Genomic DNA, 13,419 nt, shown 5'->3' with positions numbered 1-13,419 from the left:
ATATATTCAAGGAAATTAAAACAAAATCAATTTTATATAAGATTTGTCTATTCAAATTTTTACCAACAAAAATTTTCCTAAATATTTAATTTACCACATATCCTTAAAATACTTGAAAATACTGAGGACAGAGGAAAATCATTGAAAATTTAAGAGTTTACACATTAGACTTGCTTCTGTCAATTTTCTAATTAAATAGTGATCAAAATCATCAATTTCATTTTAAGGGAAAAATAACGAAGGGAAAAAAAGAGGGTGAGATGAAAGACGAGAAAAAAAGATAAAAGGAGAAAGGAACAAAAGGAAGAGACCAAGAATTAGGCATTTATCAAACACCTGCTATGATCCAAACAGTTTTAGGCACTTTTATTAAGCATTCTCTTGCTCACTTAATTCTCACAACAACTCTATGGCACCCACTTTATTTTTAGAGAAGAAAGCAATATATTCAGCCAATTTCATCTGACATTTATGACAAGACAGAGATGGTAAGAGAGTGAAATAAATACTCCCACAAAAATTGGCACAGATATTGTTCTATAGGAATTTCTCTCAAAGGCTTGTTTTTTATTCATAACCATTACAATTCTTGTCACTAGAATTGCTCTGGCCCTGGAAGGGGAAGCTCTGTAGATCAGCCCTTCTCTATATTGTGATGGATTTGGCCTTTCGCAATTAAGTGCAGGATTCTATCTGCTTTGGGAACATTACCTGGGTTTATGTACAGTGCAGTTACTACGAACAAGTCTGATTTAGAGTTTTTCTGGATGATCATCTTCAGGTAAATGAAAAAGAGAAGGGTCTGGCACCTTTTAATCTTGTTCTGGAAGTGGTTCAAGAGGAATAGAAATAAAAAATGGAGCCATTTGCTACACAATTAGAGGAGAAACTTTAGGATGATTTCTGAATATTCCCAGTGTTTTAAAGACCGTTAAGATAAAATATAGAGTATCATAGGACCTCTTTTCCAGGTAACTTGATATCAGTCTACTGCCTTTATATAACTTCTTTGGTTAAATCTGCAACTATCTCTCGATGTCTTAAACCACTCCACTCTTCCTAAGACGTTCCAGTGTTAAATACCTGCTAATAAGCAAGATAGTTTCCGCTCACAGTTAATTACATACAGTTTTAAAGTAGTCTGCCAGTCTCTGAAAATAATCACTGTCTGCATATCCTGTGAATGGTTATTAAATGAGTCTAAAAGATTACTAGGTAATCATGATCACCGACAGATTCACCGAAATAAAAAGCAATATTCTGTATGTTCTTTACTGTCTTCATTTTATTAGGTCTTTGTGATGTGTTTATTTTGAGGCAACTTTCATTTGATATGGCAGGCACTTGTGGTCACTTGCTCATAATTTGGAGGGTAGAAAGAAAAAGAAAGGATGACAGTATAGAAAATGAGATTATAGAAAAGCATGACTAAGTGGATAAAATGAGACATGCTAGCATCTTTAATGGCTAAATCTGAAATTTCTTCTTCATCTTGACTGAATTAGCCACAGTATTATGAGTGCCAAAAAAATAGATAAAAATGATCAAAGTATCTGTAGCAAATTGTTTGAGAGAAGAGTAACATTATAAACCCCAATATTATTAGGATGTTTTTAAAGGTGGAACCCTATATATAGCACCAACATTTTTATACTTATCAGTCTGTTATAATTCATTGATAGATTGCAGCTCAGAAAATATATGTTTGGAATAGTTCACTACACAGATATGCATATTCAGAACAGTCTGACAAAGAATTAAATTAGTCTTCAATGTTTATCTTATTTTTGGGATGTGAAATATGCAGGCATCTTCTGTGTCTACGAAATGGGGCATTGGCTTCATTACACAATTCCAGTACCCAGGCAGCTATTGACTTTTAAGAACTTTGCTCATAATTAGCATAAGCTACCACCTGCTAAGTTAAGGCATTTTGGCTATGGCCTACAAAACTGAAGAATTTGACTTCTTATAGGCATTGATTATCTCAGATGGAGATTCAGACATGTTAGATATGTTTTGCTACCCATTAAAAAAAGCATATGACTTTATTAATAAAAATTACAGTGGAAGTCAGAGCAAGATTTTTTAAGCAAAAAGATAGGGAAATTGTTTAAATTTCTCAAACTACTTTGCATTCTGTAAGTCATGTAATCTTTAGAACCCCATGATTAGCCTCATTTTAATGTAAACAAACTAAACCTCAGAGATTTTAGATGATTTATAACAGTTACTAATCTGGTATTTTAAATTGAATCTTCAAACTCTGAATGCGCATACCCTCAATGCTAGGAATCTAAATATTTTAGTCACTTCTTAATGTATTTGAAGATTTCCCTTCAAACTGAGCAAAATATTTTCTTCAATTATCTGTATTCAGCTATCTTAAATAGGTTATGGTATATAATCTTTTAGAAGGAGAAGTGAGCATGGATAAATTTTAGCATCTCGCTCCCAGGATAGTTTTGTTGCTTCTGCATTTTACTTCATAAAGTAAAATAATGAAAATTTTTTTTATGATTTAGTTTGGTTTCTCGCTAATACCCCAGTTCCATATTGACAACCAACTTCAGGATCTTAATTCAGTAATCGCATTTGGCATGGGCTTGAACTCTAATGTAAAATTGATACTCTAGTCCAGTACTGTCTCAGGACTAAGTCATAAAAATATATAATCTAGTTGCATCTGAGCAGGAGTAATTCTGTTGCAGCAGAATCTACCACCGTTACGTAGATGTGACCATACAATTGAATTTCAGACTTCTACTCTTAGATATTCATGAAAAATTCTATGTTTACATTAGGTGGTTAAAGGAATACTTATATCTCACATCTACATTTAACCATGTTGTCCACTATAATTTTGCTGTCTGGTCTCATAACAGTGAAAAGAAACTTTGGACAATAATTTTTTGACTGCTTTATTTTCTTCTTAAGTAGATCTCTTCTTTTATGTCTAATTTTCCTATAGTTTATGTCAATGGTTCTTGATAAAATGATAAAATATTCCCAGAAAGCACATGAATTTGGAACTCTCTCGTTATGTTTATGTTAGGCTTTATTTTAAAGGCAAGTGAGACTGCTTCAAGTAGAACAACTTCAAGCTTCCAAGAAACAGTTAAGAGAAGGCAGAGACGAGCAGAAATACCACTTCACTAACACACGGTTGCCATGGATCTGCATAAGCAATGGGAGAACACAGAGACTGACTGGCACAAGGAAAAGATGGAGTTACTGGACCAGTTTGACAATGAACGGAAGGAATGGGAAAGCCAATGGAAGATAATGCAGAAAAAGATAGAAGAGGTACAAGTTGATTTGTTTCAAATACATTGGAAACTTACAGATCAGAATGAAAGTTCTTTTGAAGTTCATTTTGTCTTGTAAAGTGTTTTTGTTTATTCCACTTAAGAGATGCATATCTCAGTGATATTTACTAGATATTTGCATAGGGACTAGGCTTATTTTGTAGCCCTGTATGAAAGTTAAGAACTTTAAATGTCACTCTAAAATGTATCAATTTATTATTTTCTGACTAGAGGGCCTTGGTATCAAAAGTGAGGTATGTATTTTGCATGAGTTTTCAAATACTGTGTCCAGGAGGAAAACATAAAGATATGATTGGTGAAACATATATTAGTAAAATTATAATTGGGCATTAAAATGTAGATTTTTTTCTGAGATGATTTATGAATAATATTTACTAAAGGTAATCACATACTAGATAATTCGATATAATCAAAAGGAGTGTCATATCTCAAACAGAAAATGGCAGTGGACATGATTTTTATTCTGGTAGGGTGTGCCACATTTATTAGGAAAAGAGTAATGAAAAATGACAGATCTCTGATACAAATAGTTATTTTATCTCCAATAACCATTTCTCAGCTCGTTGGGCCTAGAATATTTTCTTTAAATGTTTACATTGATGCATATTCAAGCTCGTTCCAACTGAAAAGTATTTATACTTATCTTGCTTTCTTCTGGTAACATCCGTGGTATTGACTTACATGATTTTGTGCAAATTGCCAAAATAATTATTTTAAGATTCCTTGGCCTTATTCAGAGGCAATCAAAACTAGTGCTTTATGTGTTTATACTGCAAATATTTTTTTCTTATTAACAGCCATATAATTAGTTGTGAATAAAATACAAATTGGCATGCTACACGAAAGAAGTCAAAAAAGAGTAGCTATTTAACTATTCCTCCAAAATAGAGCTGAAAAGGCAGGCATGTAGTATATGATTAGAAATTGAAAGGAGAATCCATTGCTTGTCCCTCTACAGTTTGGAAAATGTGTTTCTCAGTCTCTTAATTCTTCCACTCAGAGATCAGGTTGAATCAACAAGGAGATACCTAAGTCAAATAAGAATCCACAACTTCAATTAGAAACCTGAAGTCTTGGGTCATTGGCTCCTAAAGGTTTGTAAGGTCTAGTTAGTAACAGCTTCAGGTAATTCTAACATCCAAGCAAAACGATTAAGGGAGTCAAGATTAGTCTAGCCAATTGTTGAAGCTATGTATCAAAAACAGTCCGCTGTCTGGTTTAATCTATCCCTGTAAAGTAATTATTCTGACAGCTCTGTAGATTCCCTCTGTGGTAAACATTCGCCTTATTAATTAGCAGGCGTTAAACACACTTTATACTTAGGATGATAGTCCCTAGAAATACTGTTCCTTTCTGTATCTAGGAGACAAGGGCTGTAATGCTTTTTCTTCACCTGGAAACAGTGGCTGTAGAGCTATTTATGTCTTGCTGCTTGCAGTATACAGCTCTATAACTGGGGAATATGTTTAGATAATGTGCTTACCCAGAATACCCATAGATGATGTTCTTTAATGCCTAAATACTAGCATTGTGCTCTCCTTATCATACTAACATAGATTTTTTTTGTCTGCTCCCAGCTTTGTAGACTTTAAGAAGATACATGCTTCTTATAGACTACAGTGCTGGGAGTAGAAAAGATTGAAGAAAAGAGAAGGAAAATATCCTCACGTGTCGCAGAGAATCAGGACAATTTGTTTGAAACTAAAATTTAAAATGAACACTTGGAAAAATTATAACATACCATTGTATTTGTTCAACATTTATTACTGAGTTCTGTGTATTAAATCAGATGCAAATTATTCTACCATGTATTAGAGAATGTAGATTTCTGGGAGTACACATGTCCCTCTGGTGATCCTGAGTAATACTCATCTAGTGAGAGTTTCCAGCATTAGGTGTTAGTATGCTAATGGTTCTCTGTTCAGCCACTATCCATAGTCACTGTATTCGCTATTGCAAAATTAATATGTACATACTTGGATCATTTGAAATCTGGAATAATTTAGATAGAAACCCTGCACAGAGTTCATAGATGCCTGGGAATTTATTTTTTTAATCACATTGCAATCTTTCCTGCTTATCATCTTTGTTGAAATGGTTAGAATACCCTTGACAACGGCTGAGTACCAGATAATACAGATTCTCTTACGCAAAGTAAATTGTTTTCTATCTATAACATTATGTTATTTGTTTAGTCATACCTCATTTTAGTTTCCAAGAGTATTTACGATGGTATATAAAATTCTGCATAAGGTACAGTATGCTAAAGCAAAAAGAGAAAGAAGAGATAAAGACAAAAGGAAGGATCATATGTAAAATGGGTGCAGCAAATCTACCTTTCTAGTAACTAACACAAAAATTTTCAGATGTATATTTCTCTATATTCAGAAAACAAAGCAAACTTATTTCCCAGGAATAGCACGTCTGTCCTTGATTTCGAAATGAAAGCAATTTTGTTTTCACCCTTGACTCTTCAAAAAAAGGATGTCACCAATAGCATTCTTAGATTTAACATGGTACTTTTGAAAGTTGTTGCTTAAAATATCCTCAAGGTCAGCCAAAATCATAATTCACATAACAGTTCAATATAAGTAATTTTACAGGGGCCAAAGCAATTGATTCGTGACTGCAATTTGATGCTATCCTGACTTCATTCAAAGATAGATTTATAAGTATCTAGAGAAATAAATGTACTATATGTTCTTCAGCCATCAACTATGTATAGAGCTTCTCTCATCTGAGATTTAGGTAAATATTGAGAAGCAATAAATCTGTTATTCCTTAAATAATAAGTGTAGCTCAGATATAGATTGTGACTGTAAAATGTAGAGTCATTTGCTTTAATAGTTATTTGATAGTCTCCTTTGAAATGTGACAAGATCTCCCAGAATTCAAGCCAGAAGAGAAAGTCACTAATTTCCTCAGTTCAGGGATGAGCTGAATTAGTGCCTACAGGTTAAACTAAGTTCTCATCAAGAAATAATTTGGAATCTACTTTCACATAGAGAAATAGATGATCAAAGCCTTAGAGTTCTTTTAATTCACATGGGATAAGGTCACATTTGTTTTAATCAGGATGAGAAACTTTTTGAATATGTATAGCTTTGGCATTTGGTATTGCCTATCCCTTACCAACGTAACTCCCAAAGGAAACATCCTTTGATTGCAAATGTCTACTTAGAGAGCAGAATGAACTGACTATATGAGATCGTCAATTATTTAGATAGTTAAATGTTGACATGCAGGTGGGATCATATGTTTAAAAACACGACTTTAGTGTTCAAGTCTTGTTTCTCACTGAAAGCAATTAGCATGGTCAGTAGTGGATTTGAGTCATTCCAATTCTGTAACAGTGCTTCTATATCTCACTGACACCTATATATACAAGTTTATTGTACATTTGAATGAGTTGATTTCTACTCAGAAAGACAGAAATTACTATCCATGCTTGACCTACTGAAAATAGTCTTAATGGTTTATCGAAGTTGCTCTGGCTAATCTCGATTTTAGAAGCACTATTCAGAGGTATAAGCATTAACACTCCAAGGTAGTATATAGTCATATGGCAAAGAGGACTCAAAACAGTGAGCTTAGTGTCAAAAAAATTGGCAAAGTGAATTAGGGGAGAAAAAAGTTTTATCTTTGTTTTCCTTACAGCTTTGCCATGAAGTAAAGCTTCGGAGGAAAATCAACATGAAGGAACGTGCTAAGGTCATTAATTTTGATCGTGAGAAGGCCATTCAAGATAAAGAGGTGGAATCTTCTCCAAATTATCTCAATTCAGGGCAGTGTGAATTTACAGGGATGAATCACAGGAATGATCTGGAAAAAGAAAATAAAACAGAGCAGAGCTTACTCAGTGAAGGAAATCAAATATGTAAGGAACAAAAAGCAACAAAAAAATCAAAAGTAGGGTTTATGGATCTTTTGGCCACAGACAATCAAAAGGACTGTGAGATCTGGCCTGACCTGAGGACTTCTGAGGAAGCAAGCAAGGGCTGTTCTGTTGCCCTCAACACAGTAAGTAAGATGTGACTGACCTAGAACTGTTTCTAAAGAAATATTTACATTTCCAACATTTCAATGTGCTAACACGCTATTGCTTATATATATAAAGGCTCTTGAAGAACTTGCCAAAGTTAGTGAAGAATTATGCAGCTTTCAAGAGGAAATTCGAAAGAGGTCCAACCACAGAAGGTAGGCTGGTACATCTCTGATTATTTTATGTTGGAAAATCAAGAAAAATACTGTTTTCAGTTAATCAGTTTAAGGTGCCACCTCCTTACACTTTGTTAATGAGAATTAACAATGAGTTATTAAAGTTTGTTATCTTAGGAGATAAAATCTTTAATTGTATATTTCTGTTTTCTAATTCTTAAAGCAAACCTTCTAATTCTCTTTGTCATTTGATTATTAGGAATACATTTTTAGTATTTAGTTAAATAGCCTCCATAATAAATTAATATATACTTTCTAATACAGTTCTTTTCTTTTTGAATATTTGGCCAAGGAAAAGTATAAACTGGACTAATCCACTTAAATACATCATTAGACGATGTCAGATTTACAGATGTGGTATTTTAATACATAATGATGTTCTATTGAAATATTTTATACCTAAGGGTCATTTATTTTTTTTGTATTTTTATGTATATAATGGAAACACATAATTTTCAGAACAATATATTGTAAATATGTACACACATATATACGATGCTATAAAAATGCTGTTTCAGTTCAGAAACACCCTTATACTTATAAAAGTAAGTTTTAGCTAAATTAAAAAATAAATTGGAATTTTCTACAAGTAAAGACGAATTGTTCTAAGGTAAACATTTATCTCCTAGCGAGTCAGTATGCTTCTATTAGAAAGCTGTAGCAATGTGTACCCTTATTTTTATTTAGCTGTTAGGAAGCTCAGAGAGAATTTTTGTACTGATTTACAATAGATTTTCTAATCATATTTCATACATAATTTTGGCCTCTACTTGCCCATTTAGCTTTTGCCTACTATTCTCTGTTCAGTATTTATCTGTACTTTATTGTAAGCTAACTCATAATATTTTATCAGTTGAAGACATATAAATATGATTGATATTTATCAATATGATTAATTAACTTTAATTTGTGAATCCCTACTGTTAATATATTTAGGTTTTTATTTTGATTGAACTCAGAAAAGACTTACTTGCCGGTTTTGTTTTACAAATCATATCAAATATAAAGTTTTCCTTGTTACTTCATGGCCTTTAGGGAAAAGTTCAAAATCCTTAATATGTTCAAAATCCTTAATAAATCCTCAGAGACATTACAATTTAACCTCATGTTTCTCTCTCATTTTCCATTGCCTTCCTCACTCTGCTTTATAACTCATCCATGCCAAAGTACTCACTGTTCCTCGAATACCATAATGGATTTGTTGCAGCTCACTTTGCCTATCTGCTGTTTACTCATCAAAAAAATTCTTAACTTTTCTTTCAAGCCCAAATGACACCTTCCATTTAAAATTACTCTGTCTCATTGCACTTCTATTCATATTTCTGTCATACTACTTAGAATGTTATTTCAAATTCAAGGGGGAGGAACTTGAGCTTACATGACATAATAAATAGGAATTCAGTAGGCAGAGCAGAGGTAAGGAAATGACTAGAGAAAACCGATAGAAATGGAAATGCCAGTAGCACTCACCCAAGAGATTACAAGATCTAGGCTGGGTATAAGTGAAGTTTCGAATAATAAAAAAAAAAAAAAAAATGAAGGACAAGATTGGAAAGAGTTTGTATGAGAGTTTGTAAATCCTTGAATGCAACAGTGAGAGATGGGCTTTATCCTACAGTAAAAAAGACTTGGAGGTTTTGACTAGGGGATTTATATAAAAATGACATTTCAAGAAATTGTGACTAATTTTCCTGTAGCAGACATTTATTGCTTAAGCCATGGGTTCTTTTAAGAGCTTATTCTAAATAAAGTTATCACTAATATACCATGTTTTATAATTGTTTAGGATGAAGTCAGATTCTATTCTCCAAGAAATGCCAAATGTAATTAATCTGCCTCATGGAGACCACATGATCAACAATGGCCAGTACATTCTTCCAATCAATTCAGAAGATGAAAAGCAGAAAAATAGAAAGAATCTGAGCTGTACTGATATGCTGCAAAGCAATTTTATGAAAAAATGTGGAACTGATACAGTTGATCTACAAAGAAATGAAACTCCACCTGTTCCTCCACCAAGAAGCACATCTCGAAATTTTCCCAGCTCATATTCTGAACAAGCACATGAAAGTCTGAAGGAAAGTTTAGACCACAACAACTGGGTGGCCCATGAGGGTCAAGGTGAAAGGAACTGCAGTCCTCATTTCCTTTTGAGGAATGATGGAATGTCTACACTGTGTTTAAATGAAGGGAAGACTATGAAAGATGGTATTATGTTTTCTTCTTTGGCACCAGAAGACAAAATAGATAACAAGCCTCCATGTAATGAAAATGTTGGATGGGGCATATGGTCATGCGACACGGTGATAGGTGCAAAAAACAGCCCCTCTACCTTGTGGTTTCAGAAAACCTGCTCTACTCCCAATAAGTCAAAATATGAAAAGATGATACTAGATCACCCTGCTAAATCTCATCCTGACCTTTATCTAAGCAATGACTATAGCTCCTTGGTGACACAGAGCAGTGGCCCACTTAGAAGTTTCAGTTGTGGCTTTGATAGGACTACTAGGAATGAAAAGCTGGCAGCAAAGACTGATGAATTTAATAGAACCGTATTTAGAACAGATAGAAACTGTCATGCAATACAGCAAAATCAAAGCAATTCAGAATCATCTCAAGATCTTAAGCCCTGTGATACCTTAATTACAGGTAACATATCAGAAAATGACAATGTGTCTGACATCCTGAAAACCAGTGCCCACATGACTGTACCTAGTGAAAATGTGCCTGATAATCCCACCAAAAAATCCACAACAGGCCTAGTCAGACAAATGCAGGAACACATAAATCCTAGCAATTACAGGAATATGCTCCACGAGCATGACTGGAAACCAAGTAATTTATCTGGCCGACCAAGATCAGCTGATTCTAGGTCAAATTATGGTGTTGTGGAAAAGCTGCTGAAAACCTATGAGATGTCAACAGAATCTGCATTGCAAAATTCTAAATGCTTTCAAGATAATTGGACCAGATGTAATTCTGATGTTAGTGGTGAGGCCACGTTGAGTCACCATTTAGAAATGCTCCAAATAGAACAAGAGCTTCAGCAAAAGACATCTATGTGTGGGGTACAGCAAGTGAAGCAAGGAATAGATTGGAAAAAGATAACAGAGGTGAGAAAGCAATTAATACATTTTGGTAGAACTGCATTCATATTTAATCATGGATCAGAGTTCAATCAATTGCTCGTTCATCTAAATAGAATGTAAGCACATGTTTTGGCATCTTCTCAACTTCTTGACCCTTAATTTGTGAGTAAATATAAACCTTAGGATTGTAACTCAATGTGAACTTGTTATAGTTTTTAAGACTAGGAGTAACGCATTATAACTTAAAATTCTGAAATAGGATAACATAGATATAATAAATGGGCTTAAGAATCTCAAGAAGATCAAATGTTTGTTGTAAGTTACTTGAAAAAATATTCTGAGTATATGTGTTTTGATTTATAGAATTTTATTCTTTTAAAGTGTTTATGTTTTTAAAAGTATATGGAAAACATATTTGTAAAATAATTTGCACTTTCAGTTATTAGCTATGATTTGTTCCGTCATTTTCAGCATTTGATTCATGTTTTCTCTCATGAGATTAGTCACATGAATGAGAATATGGGTAAAACACATCATTTAAAATAGTACATTATAAAGTTCCCTTATTTGTAGAGCTAACAGGCAGTACATGGAAATAAAAAATTATAGCTTAGATTTTTTAAGGTCATTTCTATTTGTATAAATTTTTAGCATTGAATTTGCCAAAAAAAAAAAAAATGGTATTTGAATAAAGTTATCCTTTTTTTTTATTCCAGTCTACTTTCAAGAGTATAATCCTTAGAAGTAGTTCTTCTTCCCCTGATCCTCTAGAAAAATAAAATTCCAAAGAAAGAAAAAGAAAATGCAGGCTATTGTCATAGAAATTAAGGCCATCCTCATTGCCTGTCTCAGATGAAAGAGCAAAGGCTTTGTTAAAAAGGTCGAAAGAACCAAAGGTATCAAATGTGTCATGGAAGTTTTAACATTTTTTTTTTAATTGCAAGGGTCTAAGATTGCTTTTCTTCTGTTAAAATAAAAAGAAAAGAAGAAAGCAATGAAACAAAGAGAAGGGAAAGAAAAGATTTTCAGTCATCACATGATGCCTAGTATCGATAGTAACTCTTCATTAGCAATTACAAATTTTTCGAGAGCCAATAACCATGGTTCTTGATGGGAAAAAAAAGACAGCTAAGATAAATCATTTGTTTTGTGTGTATTTCACTAATGACCTCTAAAGGTATTAATAACTTGACAAAAATAAACAAGATTTCTTCTATAAATTATCTTTTTGTTTTTAAATAACACTGAAACATAATATTCCACTAAGAAATGTCTGTAGTTCCATCATATCAAAGTTATCTAATATGAATTTCTGAATACTGAAATTATAGTTCTAAAAAGTGATCCATTGTATTAAAATTTGTCAGTGTGAAGATATCTGCAAGATTATTAAATGCCACATTCCATATTAGAAATGAATTGCTCTGATTAAAACATTGATGACCACCAATATTAGACAAATATCTTTTTTAGTTTTTGATGCTTTTTCTTGCTGTAAATATACTAATATATTAATCCCATTGCTGGGATCCGTAAAAAATTAAGCCCATTTTTGGTGCTGGTAGAGTGAGGTGAATGTCTTTTTTTGTGTCTTAGGAATCCATGGCCGTGAAATCCTCACAGGGAAAAGGTTTTTCCCGACCTGCTAGACCAGCAAATCGCCGTCTCCCATCCAGATGGGCATCCAGATCTCCATCGGCACCCCCTGCCCTGCGAAGAACTGCCCACAACTATACTTTTTCTCTGAGATCTGAAGCATCGATGGTCTGAGTCTCTGGCCTGGATTGTTAGATTACAAAAGTCCCATTTGCCAAACAGAGCATTCTGAGTGTTTGCAGCCAATCGTGTCTCTTATGTATCTTTTGACATTACTGGGACAAACGATTTAAATCTTAACTTTCCATCAGTCTTCAGTGTTTTTAATCTATGGAATAATTATCTTCCTGTATGTTGATTTCTTAGATCAGAATTTTTTAATGCCATCCTCATTAATTTGCCAATATGATTTAAGTAGAAACAATGTACTATATTGTATATTCTAACTTTCTTGCAAGCTGCAGAAAGCAAGGTTATGTGCATGGCCATGTGTTTGTAGGTGCATGTGTTGAAATAGGAAGTACCTTAGTATCTATTTAGATAAGAAAATTTATGTGCTAGTGTTGACTTTGAAATTATAACATGTATACATACCTATATATTCTTTGTGTTTATTTAAAATTTTTGAAAATATACGGTACTATTTATATTTTGTATACCTTTTCATAGGTATCCACTTAAGGCATTTGAGGTATGTATATTCATTAACCACTTCCTTGGGCCCAGCTACATTGAAAAATAAGAATTATACACATATCTAACATTGGTAGATTTCTATATACAACTCATAGTTTCTTAACACATATAAGGATAATACCATCAATCTCCTGTTTTACTCTTTTAAATAAAAAAAAAAAAGTCAGTTTTAACAGATCAGTCTTCTAAAGCAAACAAAATGTTCACAAAAGCTTTTCTACATGATTTGGTAGTCTATCGTGGCTTTCACTGTATATTTGAGCCTCAGAGCCAGTTATCATGAGTCTCCCTTATAAACAACATAACTTAAAAAATGAATTTATTTTGTCAAATTCAGTAACAAGCATTCTTTATATGGAATATAAAAAGAAATTCAATTATGTTGATTTCTACCTTTTTTGTTAAAATTGTAGTAAGCTTTAGTTCCGCTATTTTATTTGGAGTCATACATATTTAGAGGTAAGTCATTTACTTTTCCATTTTTCTAACCT

General features: G+C 33.1%; 1 protein-coding gene across 1 annotated transcript in view; it reads left to right on the top strand.

The window, feature by feature from the left end:
• Positions 1–12,825, top strand: part of KIAA0408 (KIAA0408 ortholog) — a 26,428-nt gene extending 13,603 nt beyond the window's left edge. Inside the window, exons 2-6 of the mRNA XM_006926154.3 lie at positions 3,056–3,306; positions 6,987–7,349; positions 7,447–7,526; positions 9,334–10,660; positions 12,233–12,825. Of these exons, the coding sequence (XP_006926216.1) occupies positions 3,172–3,306; positions 6,987–7,349; positions 7,447–7,526; positions 9,334–10,660; positions 12,233–12,406 (2,079 nt within the window). The 5' untranslated portion in view covers positions 3,056–3,171 and the 3' untranslated portion in view covers positions 12,407–12,825. The remainder of the gene's footprint in view (positions 1–3,055; positions 3,307–6,986; positions 7,350–7,446; positions 7,527–9,333; positions 10,661–12,232) is intronic.
• Positions 12,826–13,419: the final 594 nt, after the last annotated feature.

Source organism: Pteropus alecto, unplaced genomic scaffold (assembly GCF_000325575.1).
Source record: "Pteropus alecto unplaced genomic scaffold, ASM32557v1 scaffold79, whole genome shotgun sequence".
NCBI classification, from domain to species: domain Eukaryota; kingdom Metazoa; phylum Chordata; class Mammalia; order Chiroptera; family Pteropodidae; genus Pteropus; species Pteropus alecto.
Note: the sequence above shows the minus strand (reverse complement) of the source record. Positions and strands in the feature narration are given on the sequence as shown.